We start from the raw sequence: 17,241 nt of genomic DNA on the forward strand, positions 1-17,241 counted from the left end.
ACTCAGACGATAAGTGTGGAAAACGTGCATGGCAAAACAGAGCATCTGACAGTCAGCACATGGAAGCATCAATGCTCTGACGTGATGAATATAAAAGTCTTTATTGACCCAAGGGCCCCTGCAGGACCCCGTCCTATTCCCATTTACACCTCAGCGCCTATCTCCTGCAGCCTCCATCTCCTCCATCTCCAGCCTGCAGACTGAGGCTGCTCTCATCTGGATTTCATCAAGCTTGGGCTAGCGTCGCCGTTTTATAGGTTATTTTTCATTCAGAGGAGAGAGAGGAAGGGGGGGGGGGGGGGGTAGGGGGTCTCGGAGTGATTTAGAGTTCTTTTGCATGGAGTTTTGGAGGAGAATAAAAGCAAATTGTCATCTAGAGGGGCCGTGAATGAGGTAGCATGCTAAATTCCCTCCGCCAAGAGCATGCCGTGTTCAGTACAGGAGTCTTACAACGTAAATCCTGACTTATACCGGTACTTTGTCGCATGACGGCATGGATTGCCGAAAATAGCCGACCTACAAGCGTCCCATCATGGACGCCAGACGATGTGGGCTTGTAGGTCTGCTATTTTCGGCGCATGACGACCTCGTCCAACAGAACATGAATTAGATACAATCTTGATCTCCCCCTCCTGTGTATGTGTGTCTATGTTTTTAGGTGTTTTATGTGGTAAGCATGCAAGCATCCATGCATGCGTTTGTTTGTGCTTGCTTGTGTGTACATAGCACATGTACTGGTATGTATGTATGTATGGTATTTTTACATCGTAATTTAAGGCTCTGTAGTAGTTCCAGTTTCCTCTCTAGTCCTCCTGCTCTAATCTTTGTAGCATGTGGTGGATTGTTGTGTGAGGATCCAAAGCATTTTACTGCAAAACACTATAAATCCATTCCGGGGGAAAAACGTTACCTGATATTCATTGCACAATATGGCAAAAATTCAGATGACTGCTTATGGGAAATTATTAGCAGCCTGCTTTGTGAGCTAAGTTTCTTTTTTTTAGTTGGAAGTTAGGTTGGTTCATAGTTCATGCTCAGTTTAATGCTCCTTGAATTTGAGTAGGTGTTGAATTTCCCAGATGGTAGATATCTGATTTTAGGGTGAACACGTAGAGGGAGACAAGCAGGTGAGCTACTTGTAATTCTGGACTCCATGAGAACAATATACTGTATGTGTATATTCACCAATAAGAAGAAAAAAATCACACCCGTGTGAAGTGGAGCTGTGTGTGTGTGTGTGTGTGTGTGTGTGTGTGTGTGTGTGTGTGTGTGTGTGTGTGTGTGTGTGTGTGTGTGTGTGTGTGTGTGTGTGTGTGTGTGTGTGTGTGTGGATCATGTGTACCGATTTTTGTGACATTTGAAGAAAATATGTAGGAAAAGGAGCAAAAAGTGTGTTTTGGAGAAAATTCAAGATGGCGGAAAATCTATCATGGCGCAAATGGGCGTGGCCTATATGGGGAGATGCGTCATGACCCAAGGAATCCAGGGAAAAAATATTTTTAATTTTCCGACCTACGGTTCAAGAGTTACAGGCCAAAACGTAAAGTGGGGTGTTATAGCGCCACCATGAGGCCAAATGACACAATTATTTTTTATTTAATCCTTGAAATCATTATGAACCTCCTCTCCAAGTCTTGAAACTGTAGCCCCTGTGGTTTGCGAGAGACAAATAATTGAATGTGAGTTTTTGCGATTCCCATTCTAAGTCAATGGGGAAAATTAATTCACTAATAAATTAATATCAATTAAACTATAGAACCTTTCTCTTATAAAAGTAATAGCCCACGATTCCCGAGTAAGCCGGTCGATTTGACATATGGCGCGAGTGTTTGGTGGCAAAACTGTGGGACTAGTGGCGTGCCGAAGTTTAGGAAGTTCAGGCTACATACACACACACAGACAGACAGACACACAGACAGACCCACACAGCCACGTATAGGGAGCTGCACACAGCTCCAAAAACATTATGGCCCCATGCTGTGTGCTTCTCTGCTTGTCTGGCTTTGGCTGGATATCTGACCACTGCTTCAAGTTCAGTCTCAACATTTTAAATGTTCTCTTTTTTCCCCCTGGCAGAACCTACAGTACACTTTATAATAATACATCTCCATCAGTGCTGTACTGACAGATTGGCAGACGGGGTGATTCTCGTACAGACTGCCAAGAACCTTGGTTTGATTCTCATCAACGAATGTTGATGTGATGTGGGCTGTGTACGACAGTTGTCTGAGGCCCGTATTGCATCCATGACTCAACCCGCACATGTTCACTCTCATGCCTTATTTTATAGGCTATTTAGTCAGTGTGGCACACCGAAAATAGCCGATCTACAAGTTCACAACGCGCCACAGTGCAATGCGTTATGCACTTGTGGATCGCTACTCCCGGTGCGCAGCACGATGAACAACTAACAACTTGGGCTTCAAAGCCGTTCTCTCCTCCTTTCCATCACACTCCTGTTACAACCTCCTCATCCATCTTCCTCCTTGATTACTCCAACTCCCTTCCAGTTGAACTCCCACAAGGCGCTCCTCTACTCTTTCAGTTCTCCTTGAAAGGAGCAGTCTCTCATATTTTACCTTCTTAAATTCTGTGACCATTACTGCTGCTACCGTATTGGTACAGTAACCAATTTGTACGGTAATCATCGGGTGTAGTTATATAGACATTACATTTACACAGTTATATTTACTTAAGTAACTTTTTTTTTTTTTTTTTAAATGTGTTAGTTTTATATATCTGTTAAGAAATGTTACTTTTACTCCTTTACATTTGTACCAAATGTAAATGTAAAGGAGTAGCTTATTTTTACCCATTTGTTATTTAATGCAAATTCCTTTTGTTTTATTCCCTATAGACCTAATTATTTACACAATTAGTAAGTACAAGATACTTTATTTGGATGACTATTTTTACATGTACCGCAGTCATTATTATATTAAAGACGTTGTGCCGTGATCCCCACCCCCCCCATGATTACTCTATACTGTATACAGCAAGTAGGCCTAACCCAAAATTCACAAGGAAGACATATTTGCATATTATAACCACACCTGGAGGTCTATTAGAGCAGTGGTTCTCAACCTTTTCAGGCCCCGGCCCCCAACATAATCATATTTTAACTGGGGACCCCCACACTGACGAGCATTAAGAGTTGAGGTATTACATTTTGTATAACATCATGGTTCCATTGTGAAAATAGCAGATCTACATGCTCACAACGCCTCGCAATGCGAGGCGTTGTAAGCATGTGGATCGTCTATTTTCACAATTTCTTCCTCTAATACTGTATTTGACAATTTGGCCAGTGTTTAAATTGTAATTTTAGAGGTATTAAAAAAGTCCTCAAATTGACACCTTAGAAATGTGCAGATAACCTTATGTTGGTTTGTTTACTGTTGAGTGAGAAGACAATGTTGCACATTGAGTTAATCATCTAGGGACCCCCTGAAATAATTTGGAGACCCCCCTGGGGGTCCCGACCCACAGGTTGAGAACCACTGTATTAGAGTAATGTTAACTCCATATACAAAACAGAAAAAGTACAAAACTATGGCACCACCTCTTAATCGTAACAATAGTTTTACGTGAGTACAGGACAGTTTATGGCTACTCTACTACCCACCTCTGTTCTTCTTACATGTACACTGTACTGTACAGTATATAATTTAGTACTGACTAACTCTGCAACTCTGTGTAGCCTGCTCTATCTACAAAGTCTCAGTGTTCTCGTGATTGCAATACCTTGGCAAGTGTGTGCGCACTAAACCCACAATCATATACTGTAGTATGTAATATAATTTATCATGACCTCTTATGGTACATTGCACGCCTGGAAACCACTACTGGCTCCTCACCTGCACATTGTGATTGTAATATATTCTGTTAATGTCTCCTACTATCTAAATATTAAGCTGTGATCCTTGTTCCTGCTGTCTAGTTTAGTCTACTATCTGAATATATGTTATGTTCTACATACAATGTCCCAATGTAAGTCCTTATATATACTCTCTCTCTCTCTCTCTCTCTCTCTCTCTCTCTCTCTCTCTCTCTATATATATATATATATATATATATATATATATATATACACACTGTATATATATTAAAAATAACAATAGTACTATATATGAGCTGACTCAAAGGCATGTATTTTAGGGTATTATCTAGCATATAATGGAAGTCTTCATTCTTTCATTCTTAATCCTGATTGGTACTATTTTGTGGTTTCGCGCTCTGAACCTTTAACCTTTCTAGCATGGATGCTTTGCTATCTGTGTCCCTGCTATTATGACTACAGAAAATACCATAGTGAGCTATTCCTCTAGTTTATACATCAGATATGTGTCACATGAGTAACAGAGGTGTCTGTCTGTCTGTCTTTTCCAGGAGGAAGTGTTGTGAGGGCTTCAGATTTGTAATGGGCCAGTGCATACCTGAAGGTAGGTACAGTAATCTACATCAGCCTGAATAATTCATATATTTGATACACCTACTCATGACCTCCTGTTTTTGTCTCGTCTGTCTGTCATAAGTCAAAGCTATGTCTCATTTGCAAAGAAGCTTGCTGCGTATACATGGCATGTTTAGAAAGAGATCCGTTTCACAGGAGCCATTTGAGAGATGATATACAAACTTCACAATGCGCCACTTGGTGCCGGGTCGCGAACTTTTTCTGCTATTTTCACTCCTTTTATTTATGGGAATTATTATTATTATTTCTTTTTTAGATTAGGCCTGGGCAATCATTTTTTTACCACCCCTTTCTCCCCAATGTAGTCATTATTATGAAAATAAAATTATTTTATTTATGAAATACTTTTGAAAAATCTTTTAAAGCGGATATGTACTGTACTCGTGAGTTGGTGCGCGACCCAAAGATGCGTCCCGACTCCCGACCCACTGTTTGGGAAACAGTGGTCTACGCATTAGGAATCATATAGTGCAGTACCTCCCATATGTTCTTTGTTGGGCAAAAGTGGTTCCTCGGCTGTGTAGGATATCCCATGAGGCTGTGCGGTGAGGCTGGTGACACCTACATCCGGATATTTTTATGGCTTAGTTAATTTTTATTTCCTTAACCTCAGTTCCAAAATAGTTTAATAAGATTTTTTCTTTTCTTTGTAGGATAACAGTGAGCAGATCCATTAATAAAAGAGACTTTGTTTTCCTTCCTATTGCACCCCATACATTTGTCAACTTAATTTTACTTCAAAATCAGGCAAGGAATTATTCACTGATGAATGGCAGGCGTGGTGAGCCTGTAATGGGTGCACTTTGAAATGTGAAATGTTCTAGTGTCATTGTGTTCTTCAGGAGGCTGGTCATCGAACCTGTCTCTTTGCTGTTGTCCACGGCGCCCGCTTCAGAATCGGAATAGTTCCCTGTTTGATCCCAGGCTCCCCCTGTGTTTCTGTCAAACTGTCCTTGAGCAAGAGACACTGAACCCCTAACTGCTCTTGATGAGCAGGTTGGTGCCTTGCATGGTTTCCTCTGCCATCCGTGTGTGAATGGGGAATTGGGTGAATTTAATGCACAAAGAAAAGCACTTTTGGATATATAAATGCATCTTGGTTGCTAAACCACTTTAGATAAATGCACCATTTTACATTCATCTTGGTCGTTGAACCAGTGGGCAGAGGAAGACACTCCACCCTAAATCTTTAAAAAATAATACAAATTTGCATTTTCTTCAAAACAGGACTCCTAGATTTGGTCCAAAACTCACACAAATCTCTACATATTAAGTTTGGTGTCATGTGATGAATATTTATCTTTCAGATTTTCTTAATCTATTCTGATTAGCTATAACTAAGTCTTGCAAAGTTTGTGGAAGGGCCCTTTTTTGTATAAGACATGCCACTGAATACATTGTCTGATTGAAATTACACATTGAGGGGCTTCTAAACAATACAGAGCCAAAAGTAATTTCACCCACAGAGGGCACCACAAATGCCACAGATAACACTGTTTGTTGCAGACATGATATATTCACCAAGTTAGGTACAAATGATCACAGGAGACATTTGATAATGAACATTTGATATTCCATACCGTTTGCCTGTAATTGGCTGCTACATTTGTGAAAGGGACCTATTTCTTACAAAAAACATAATGAGTGCAAGCTCCTCGAGTCCTCATGACTTCAATCCATGACTTACACAGCACTGGCTAGGCCACTCAGCCTGTCAGAGATATGTGCTCTCTGGATCACCCCTTTCTAGGTTAAACTATACAATCTATAAACTATAACACTTTCGATGGCCCCTGTCAGCCAAGGATGTTTGCGATCTCAAAGCAAAATCCTCTTTATGTAAGCAATAATGCATGACAAGGTGTCCTGATATAGAAACAGTATGGACGATGCAGGCTTCTCACACTTGCTGGGGTAAAAAAATATATATATATTAAATAACATTGCCACAACATGTGAACATAACTGTACATTACTAACATTTGAATCATTGGTAAGTGGCCAAGGAAGGTATAAACTGGATAATCATGCCAGAGCCATGTGGTTCTGAAAGATTATGCTCTTTGTATTATAGCCATTGCTACCACTACTTCCATTTCCCCCTGCGCAGCTGTTGTGAGACATACTGGCAGAAACACACCCCTCCCTCCAGGTGGCCAGTGGAGCCAGGCTGGAGAAAGGGGAAGTGCCTTTTGGCCAGACAGCAGGCATAACCTGACGAGAAGAAGACTAGGGCTCTGTGAAACATCTCCTCTGTGCAGGCACGCTCAGAAAATGTTTCTGCAAATTCACCCCTGCACCCATCCAGAGAAACATAGACCAGAGTGATTTTGGAATTGGAACGAGAGCCCATTAAAACCTTGTATTGACAAAGCAGTGTGTTTGCTTGGCCAACTGCTTTATGCATTTCTCCCATAATATAATTTTCATCCTCCACCTTCCAGATACAAAGACGAACAAAGATACTCAAAGGCACAATCAGAAAAATTAAACAATAGGTAACGTTAAATTTGTCATGATGAATCCGAGTGACAATGGCCATTAATGTTCCCATTGTCAATGCGACAGAAAATATTACCGCTGCAATGTACATCAGCAATCTTAACCAAAGAGAACGAAACCACACTTTGCTCTCAGAAACATTATTCACTATCCTCACAGCCCTTAGATATATGTTTGGGTCTTCAATGACCAAGCGCAGCTGATCCGGGACCTCCATGTCACTAAACCGGCCAGTGTCCCATTTGTGGAGCACCTCTTTGTTGACAGCAGTCAGAGGCTGCAGAACCTTCCCGTTGTAGATGGATGGAGGCTGGAAGGGTACGACCGTGTTGGCCTGCAACTGATGGTTGGTTGTGCAGAGCACCTTGAGCAGCTTAATGAGAAAGTCTGGGTCTGTAGCCTCCAGGTAGGTGAGGTGGCAGAGGTGAAGAGGAACGCTGACTCCTGGCTCCAGCAGCACGGGAACGATAGGCTTGCGCTCCAGGCAGTTTCTAAACAGAGACATGTTGGCCTCCAGGAGACACCAGCGACTCCTCACAAACTCTGAGCTGAGGACCAGCAGAACTTTCTGGCTCTCCTGAATGCAGTCAGACATGTTCTCCAGCACGGTGCGACCAGGAACAAAGTCACGCTCGTGGTAGCAGACCTGTAGGCCGCAGGACTCCAGCTCGTCGATGAGGTTGTGGGTCCAACACATATCAGTGCTGCTGTAGCTGATGAAGACATGGTATTGTTCACCGTCCCTCAGCGGAGGGGGGACCGGTGGGACACAAGAGAGGGGCAGAGGGACGATGTGCTTTGATCCAGCGTCAACTCTCACAGACTGCATCATCTACACAGAAAACGTTGCTAGTGTTACTGTTAGAAAACTAATTTAAAGTCTTAATCGACCGGTTTCCTGTTCCAGTCTATTTTGCCAAAGCTTTGTTAGATTTGCTCGACAGCAGGGTGGAACCAGAAACACACATTTACGTGTATCGGAAAATGAACAGGAACAGGAAATATCAATAAAAATAGTGCCTAAAGTTGCCCAATACAGTAGTAACTTCTGATACAATCTTAATATTGTGATTTTACAGTAAAGTATAACAATATTGTATATTTCAATTGATTCAGAAACCCCCTAGTTGCAAGTCAAGTCACCTTTATTACAGTAGAGCACATTTAAAAACAATAAAATAATAATAAATAATATACAATAAATAAATAAAGTCAACTGAATCATAATATCAAAAGAAAATGTGTAAAATGTTGAACTTAGATCAACTGAACAGACTATACTGTAAGTGGACACAGTGACATTGCTTTGGCATATTGCGCAGCGATCACAAGACTGTCACGACACAAACAAAGACAAATTGAAACATACAGTAGTCTTTAAATTGGAAAGAAACTGTGTGAAACGTTTCCTTTGAAAATCGTGTAGCATAAGGTATTCTGGTTAAAAGATAAACAGCATAGATAAAAAATATATAGAAGTATTCTAAAAGTACATTCATACCTTTAATATATGCAGTACTGTTGTTGTATCGTCAGAAATGAATGATGAAGTGAGTAAATTCAAAAAAAGTCTAAAGCTACCACTGGCTATTTAAAGACACAGTTAGGCCTACTTCTTCTTTCCAAAACTGCTGACTGCATCCTTTATTCTCAACCTTTCTCACACAGAATTTTTTTTTGTAATCCTCTATTGTCCTTATGCCATCATGTTGCAGTAAGATATATAACACCTCCCTTTGTTTGGTTCTTTGAGTTTATCTGATTTAATTTAAAACAATATTTGATCTTTGAAAATATCTTTATAAAAACATGTGTTGAAAATGAGGTCATCCTATAATCAGGGTCAGCATATGAGTGCCAATACATTTTATTATACTGAACTAATATGATATATCACTATATTATCGTCACCTTCTTAAACGAATGGCCTAAGTAATGTTTTGAGGAAAATTATATTTTCGCCTAAGTCAGCTCCTCATGACACTGGCCACCTCTGGTAAAATCACCAATCTCCCATTTGGGTGAAATTATTAAGAAACATTATATAGTTTTGTTTTGGATCAGTTATTGGTAAGTGGTCAAGGAAGGTATGAACTGGATAATCATGCCACTGCCAGAGCCATGTGGTTATGAACTATTATGCACTTTGAATTTATACTGTATAGCATTAGCCATTGTTACCACTACTTCCATTTCCCCCTGCGCAGCTGTTGTGAGACATACTGGCAGAAACACACCCCTCCCTCCATACCAGGTGGCCAGTGGAGCCAGGCTGGAGAAAGGGGAAGTGCCTTTTGGCCAGGCAGCAGGCATAACCTGACGAGAAGAAGACCAGGGCTCTGTGAAACATCTCCTCTGTGCAGGCACGCTCAGAAAATGTTTCTGCAAATTCACCCCTGCACCCATCCAGAGAAACATAGACCAGAGTGATTTTGGAATTGGAACGACAGCCCATTAAAACCTTGTATTGACAAAGCAGTGTGTTTGCTTGTCCAACTGCTTTATGCATTTCCCCCATAATATAATTTTCATCCTCCACCTTCCAGATACAAAGACGAACAAAGATACTCAAAGGCACAATCAGGAAAATATAACAATAATTAATGTTAATGTTCAGAATAGATTCAGACAATTCATCCTCAATGGCATCGCCAATATCAATTGCGATGTCAATTAGAGTCATCAATGCGACACCAACTATTGCAGCTGCAACGTACATCAGCACTCTTAACCAAAGAGAACGAAACCACACTTTGCTCTCAGAAACATTATTCACTATCCTCACAGCCCTTAGTTATATGTTTGGGTCTTCAATGACCAAGCGCAGATGATCCGGGACCTCCATGTCACTGAACCGGCCAGTGTCCCATTTGTGGAGCACCTCTTTGTTGACAGCAGTCAGAGGCTGCAGAACCTTCCCGTTGTAGATGGATGGAGGCTGGAAGGGTACGACCGTGTTCGCCTGCAACTGATAGTTGGATGTGCAGAGAACCTTGAGCAGCTTAATGAGAAAGTCTGGGTCCGTGGCCTCCAGGTAGGTGAGGTGGCAGAGGTGAAGAGGAACGCTGACTCCTGGCTCCAGCAGCACGGGAACGATAGGCTTGCACTCCAGGCAGTTTCTAAACAGAGACATGTTGGCCTCCAGGAGACACCAGCGACTCCTCACAAACTCTGAGCTGAGGACCAGCAGAACTTTCTGGCTCTCCTGAATGCAGTCAGACATGTTCTCCAGCACGGTGCGACCAGGAACAAAGTCACGCTCGTGGTAGCAGACCTGTAGGCCGCAGGACTCCAGCTCGTCGATGAGGTTGTGGGTCCAACACATATCAGTGCTGCTGTAGCTGATGAAGACATGGTGGTGTTCACCGTCCCTCAGCGGAGGGGGGACGGGTGGGACACAAGAGAGGGGCAGAGGGATGATGTGCTTTGATCCAGCATCAACTCTCACAGACTGCATCATCTACACAGAAAACGTTGTTAGTGTTACAGCTGGGAAACTAATTTAAAGCCTTAATCGACCGGTTTCCTGTTCCAGTTTATAGCTTTGTTAGATTGGCTCGGAACTAGAAACACATATGACACCTTTATGTGTATCGGAAAATGAACAGGAAGAGGAAATATAAATAAAAATAGACCTTAAAAAGTTGCCCAATGCAGTAGAAATTCTGATACAATCTTAATATTGTGATTTTACAGTAAAGGTTACAAATATTGTATATTTCAATTGAGTCAGAAACCCTTAGTTGCAAGTTAAGTCACCTTTATTACAGTAGAGCCAATTTAAAACTACAGGACCCATAGTTCTTTCCAATTGAGGCAGATGACCAAATGAAAAGAACTGTCAACCACAATAAAGTCAAACTTAGAGCAACTGAACAGATTATAAATGGACACAATGAAATTGCTTTGGCATATTGTGCAGCGATCGATCACAAGACTTGACTTTGTCACGACACAAACAAAGACAAATGAAAACATACAGTAATCTTTAAATTGGAGAAAAAAAACTGTGTGAAAATGTTCTTTTGAAAATCACATTATATTCTGGTTAAAGATAAACAGCATAGATAAACATATAGAAGTATTCTAAAAGTGCATTCATACCTTTAATATAGTACTGTTGTTGTATCACCAGAAATGAATGAAGTGGGAAAAAAGTCCTAACCTACCACTGGCTATTGCCTTTGTTTAAAGACACAGTTACTTCTTGTTTTCAAAACGGCTGACTGGATCCTTTATTCTCAACCTTTCTCACACAGAATATTAATCCTCTATTGTCTTTATTCCATCATGTTGCAGTAAGATATACGTAGACACTCTATATCTGTCAATGGACTGCTGAGCAAGAGCAGTGTGTGGGATTCTTTGTTCGTGGAAATAGTTTTTTCATAATTGTTTCAGCAGTGAGATATATAACATCTCCCTTTGTTAGGTTCTTCATGTTTATCGGATTAGTGCAGCAGTGTAACTAATTAATTTAAAACAATATTTGATCTTTGAACATGTCTTAATAAAAACAGGTTTTGAAAATCATCCTTTAATCAGGGTCAGCATATGAGTGCCAATACAGTTTCTTATACTCCATCCATCCATCCATCTTCAACCGCTTATCTGGAATCGGGTCGCGGGGGTAACAGTTCCAACTGAGACCTCCAGATTTCCTTATCCCGAGCAACTTCCTCCACTCCCTCAGGGAGTATACCGAGGCGTTCCCAAGCCAGTTTGGAGATATAATCCCTCCATCTGGTCTTTGGTCTGCCACGGGGTCTCCTCCCAGTGGGATGTACATTGAGGACCTTCCTAGGAAGGTGCTCGGGAGGCATCCGAACCACCTAAGCTGACTCCTTTCCAAGTGTAGGAGCAGCGGTTCTACTCCAAGTCTCTCTCGGCCGGGTGACTGAACTTCTCACCCTATCTCTAAGGGAGATACCAGCCTGAGGAAACCCATTTCGGCCGCTTGCACCCGCGACCTTATACTTTCGGTCATGACCCACACTTCATGACCATAGGTGAGAGTAGGAACGAAGATTGCTCGGTAGACAGAGAGCTTTGCCTTCCGGCTCAACTCTTTTTTCTTCACCACAGTGCGATTTAGCGACTGCAAAACCGCTCCTGCTGCTCCGATTCTCCGGCTGATCTCCTTCTCCGTCTTCCCCTGCACTGTCAATATATTATGATAATAGACATACAGTATTAGCACTGTGTTGATGTGTTGTGTAATCTTTGACTGTGGGAGTAGTGTACACCAGGTGGTACCAATGGTATCACATCTGACAAAATATATTTTTTGTTATTACTGATTAATTTGGAAAGACTAGAAACAATATCCACTAATTTGTCTGAGTTTTTGTGTGTGCTATATAGATCAGAAAGACCTCACTGAGCAAGATCCCAGAGAGAGTTGAAGGTGTGAAGGTGTTTTTGGAAAGGAAAGAGAGGATAGATGACATTTTGAAAGTACTTATGTGGACAACTAGGAGACTCTGGGTGGTGCTGGGGTAAAGGTCCAGCCCACCTCCATGGAAACTGGGGTTTGATTCCTGCATGGTGGCTTGGCTCTCCAGCAAACACAAATGGCCGTGTTCCCGGGTGGGAAGCTGGTAGGTGAGGGTAATCTCGGGCACTTCCTTAGCATCTCCTACGGGTTGTAGGCCTACTAGGGACCTGTTCAGCAGGAAGCAACAGAGCAGGATCCCATGTTCCTCCACATGTGTTACTTACTGTATGTCCTCCTGGTGAAACTCCTCACTGTCAAGGAAGTGGCAACTTTTGCACCAGAGGTCAGAAAAGACATTATAGTTGTCTACACCCTCCCACAGGCCAACTCTCTCTCTCTTGATTTGATTCTTCAGTTTTCAGTCTGTGGAAATGTACAGTGGGCCACAATGTCCACTAGAGGGAGCCATTACTCACATTAGTGTGTAGTCTGAAACTGCTAGGCCTACCATACTTCCCCACTGTCTCACTCACCTTGCTCGCTCGCTCGCTCGCTCACTCACTCACTCACTCACTCACTCACTCACTCACTCACTGTCCAAGCTCCTACTAGACTTTGGAACACCCTACCCGAGGCTATTCGACGAGCTGACTCTTATCTTCTTTTAAATAACATATGTTTTGAAAAGCATACATATAAATAATATTGTCTTTTGATGTATCATCCTTCTATGGTTATTCATTTCAAATTATATGTGATTATTTATTTTGACTTTTCTTTTAGCATCCTCCTCCAAATGTGGAGTTCTATTTTAATGTGCATTCTGTCCCATTGTCCCATTTCTTGTTTTGCAGCACTTTGCACATTCATGTTTTAAAAAGTGCCAGATAAATATATTTTATAAAGTTGTTATTGTGTTTGTTTTACGGGACATATTATTGTATGTACAAGAAATTAATCAGATTAATTTTGTTCATTTTTACGGATTTAGCTAGAAACTAATCTAGAAGCTAATCTCTCTGGGGGGCGCTGTCTCTCTCTCTCTCTCTCTCTCTCTCTCTCTCTCTCTCTCTCTCTGTAGGTGTAGATGTGTGTGCTGGCTCGCCCTGTGAGCAGCAGTGTACGGACAACTTTGGAAGGGTTGTGTGCACCTGCTACCCAGGTTACCGCTTCGACCGAGAGAGACATCGCAGCCATAAGTCTCCTTACTGTCTGGGTCAGTCCACTTCCTGCTCGTCTCCCGTTGGCCATGCTGTATCTGCAGATTAGTTTGCCGATACCGTGCGGCCACTACTGTATCAGTAGAGTAGACTAATCTTTACACTGCATGTGTGTGTGTGTGTGTGTGTGTGTGTGTGTGTGTGTGTGTGTGTGTGTGTGTGTGTGTGTGTGTGTGTGTGTGTGTGCGCGCGCCCGTGTGTGTGTGCGCGTGCGTGCCTGTGTGTGATATGAGATGTTTTACAAGCCTTATCTAATCCGCACAATTTGTTTTTCTCTGCTATCCATATCCATCGTTTATTATCTTTATCTTTGTGTGTGCCCTTTTTTCTTTCTGGCACGGTTTCTCAACTAGTGGTTCTCGACCCGAATTCCAGGTCCGACAACATTTTCACTATTTCATGCAACTTGGAAAAGGGGACATTATATAGGAGTACAATTTGAGTTCATGACATAACCACATTTCCATCCATCTATACTATAATTTTGCGAATGTCTGAGTGAGTGAGTGTCTGTCTGTCTGTCTGTCTGTCTGTCTCAGCGTTTCTCCTCAGTGGCTGGAGCAATTGATCTGAAATCGCATCACCATCAGCATATGAACACACCTGACATAACTGTGAAGCCCGTTTGTCACTTTCACAAATCGTATGCTGTATAATAGCATTTTTATGGTGTATCTATATCTATTTAGCCTACAGTACCTTTTGTGACCACACATGTTACAGTAAGGGAGGGGCGCTGTTGTTCAGGCCATGCACAATCACACACAAACCCACACACACACACACACACACACACACACACACGGGGGGGGGGGGGGGGGGGGGGAGTGTGGTGTGTGCAGGCGGGCGGGTGGGCGGGGGGGGGGGGGGGGGGGGGTTTCTGGCCCTGTTACAGATGTTGTCCAAAATCATGCAGATCGGTACACAGTATCTCTGTAGCCGTTAAATGGAACGGGTATTTCTTACATTGATGCTCCTACATATTAGCATGCAAGCACCAGTTAAAGTTACTTTCCATCCCTCATATACTGTGTGCACAGTGCACATCCCATAATCCACACACTGCACATCATTTCGGAGCTCATATCTTTGAACGGGTAAGGGCTAGTATCCATAATTATGGAAACTTTTTTTTATTGATGATAATATATGAGATGCATATATCGTCTCTTTCGGGTGGAAACCTCATTATGTCAAAAACTGTTACTTTACAGGATTTAGCAAAAATAGCAAATGTTGCGGCTCAACAAGCTTGAGCTTATGGATCTGCTACTTTTGATGCTTTTGTGTGACACTGTATAGTTTGATCAAGTAGAGCATTCATTTAGAAAACAACACAAAGATATGGAGATGAGAGGTTCAGGTTTCTGCCCGACAGCAATAATATTCCATAGTCCATATCAGTCTATAGTCAGTGGCTATGGTAAACTAGCATCTTTTCTACATCCGGTGAATCTATGTTGCATTCATATGTGATGTCCATTAATATGTCCCGTCCAAATAAACAAAGTAAGTAAAAGTAAAAAGCATTGCTACTAACTATCTACCTGACTAACTACATCAAAGTGAGTGACACCCACCGCCACAACATGGACCATGATCTGGTACAAAGGATGTCATTCACTGCCACTGTTTTTCATTGTCTCTATCTCCCTCTCTGTCTCTACTGTATGTGTTTCTCTTGTAAATGGACAGACATTGATGAGTGTGAGCAGCAGTCCAGCAACAGTGTGTGTGACCAGGAGTGTGTGAACACCCTTGGCAGCTTCCAGTGTCGCTGTCACAGCGGCTACATCCTGGCCCCGGACCAGCGCTCCTGTATTCTCAGACACAACTGTAAGTTTAAAGTAGCATCTTTTTTTTGAACACATGGATTTAAGTTCTCAGTCGACTCATTTGGATTCCATAGAAGCCAGCATATCTTTGCCAGCATGTCTTTGCAGCGACAATAGCCTGTCTACAAGTTCTCAATGCGTCTTGAAAGCTTGTAGAGGGGATATTTTTGGTTATTATTTTAAGATTAGAGCATTTAGAGCAGGGGTTCCCAAACTTTTTTGTCTCAGGGCACCCCATAAATATTTTTTTTAATCCGAGGCACCCCTAAAATTATAATTTTCACTCCCAGCACCTTATATTTATAGCATATCGGTGGAAAATCTTGTATGTCCAAAACCGTTCGTTTTGTATTTATCATCTATAAAATGTACTAAACTAGTGAAAACAGCAGATCTACAAGCACACAACGCCTCGCATCGCGAGGCGTTGTGTGCTTGTAGATTATGTTGCGAAGAAAACGTTGAGATAATAGCCATTTGGTTAGAACTGACTGAAAATAACTTTGTACTTCAAGTTTAAAATGATACTAAATATTTTTGTGTCCAAGTGGCCAAATAAATTCCAAATATTATCAAATTATCTCGCGGCACCCCTGGACTGCCCTCACGCCACCCAGGGTGCCCCGTCACCCACTTTGAAAACCCCTGATTTAGAGTGGTCAAACAAGCAATACTAGGTTCAGAAGCCTAACGGTCTCTGAGTTTTCATGAAAGCAAAGGTTAAAGCCTCAATATGTGATTTCTTCACCTGGTTGGCAGTATGTATAACAACAGGAACAATAATGTTTTAGTAATATTATTACTAAAACATTATCAGATAATATATGAAGTGGCAATGTGCTTTCCTGTGCGTGCGTGCATGCGTGCGTGCGTGGCGTGCATGTGTCTTCAAAGTCTAGGCCTAATTCATTACGTGCAGAACATTTGACGTTACAGTCCCAAATACAAAACACTTTTTGCATAACCACCAATGTTTAGTTCATGTTGCTTCCTGTTTACAGCTGCAGGTAGGTGTGTTGGCAGGCCGGCCAGATGCAGCATATCCACTCGCCATTTGTTTGCAAACATTCTGATTTGGTCTAAACTGTTTCTGCCTGCCAACTGCCCCCTAACCCCACCCCTTCTACTGTACCACGGAGGACCACAATGGACATTTTCGGCTTTATTTTGTTTGTACCCTTGATGTTTTTCAAAGGTTTTGCAGCTTTGAGCGTTATCCGTAGTTTCAAAATGATCTGTGTATCTATTACATATCCACATTATCGCTTTGTGAATTCAATAAGGAGCACAACATACCGGTATATGCGTGCCAATATAGAGGGTGTGGATTCGCAAGCCTGTTTTTAGCCTGTTAGTTAGAGAGCATTTTTGTTTTGTCTCGTAGTGAGTACATCGGGGAAGTCCGACCCGCTGATGAGCGGTGGTTCCTGTTCCTTCACCTGTCAGGACTTTGTGGACATGAAGAACAGCCTGCTGCAGCTCAAACTGAGACTGGGAAGCACACACACTCCTAACCAGGTACACTGGCTACCGTTAAGACCAGCATTGTAGTACCCTATATAGGTGGTCCAGGGCTTGACTACCTAGGGCTGTGATTTCACATCAGTGTGCGTGTACTGTATATATGCTGTATATTGTTGCTGCTGGGCATCTCCATATCTCAACTTTTTGTGTTTTTTTTTTTTTTTTTCGTAAATTAACGCCCTAGTTGATCATGCTACAGCGGCACACAAAAGTACCAGATCCACAGATTACGCCTTTTCATCTGCTACT

General features: G+C 42.0%; 1 protein-coding gene across 1 annotated transcript in view; it reads left to right on the plus strand.

Moving 5' to 3' along the window:
* The window catches only part of LOC308288252 (collagen and calcium-binding EGF domain-containing protein 1-like), a gene marked incomplete at both ends in the record, with an annotated part of 57,349 nt that overhangs the window by 30,541 nt on the left and 9,567 nt on the right, over positions 1-17,241 (plus strand). Inside the window, 4 exons of the mRNA XM_080729644.1 lie at positions 4,390-4,442; positions 13,495-13,629; positions 15,329-15,469; positions 16,853-16,986. Of these exons, the coding sequence (XP_080585770.1) occupies positions 4,390-4,442; positions 13,495-13,629; positions 15,329-15,469; positions 16,853-16,986 (463 nt within the window). The remainder of the gene's footprint in view (positions 1-4,389; positions 4,443-13,494; positions 13,630-15,328; positions 15,470-16,852; positions 16,987-17,241) is intronic.

Source organism: Nannobrachium achirus, assembly GCF_963921795.1.
Source record: "Nannobrachium achirus genome assembly, chromosome: 7".
In the NCBI taxonomy this organism is placed as follows: domain Eukaryota; kingdom Metazoa; phylum Chordata; class Actinopteri; order Myctophiformes; family Myctophidae; genus Nannobrachium; species Nannobrachium achirus.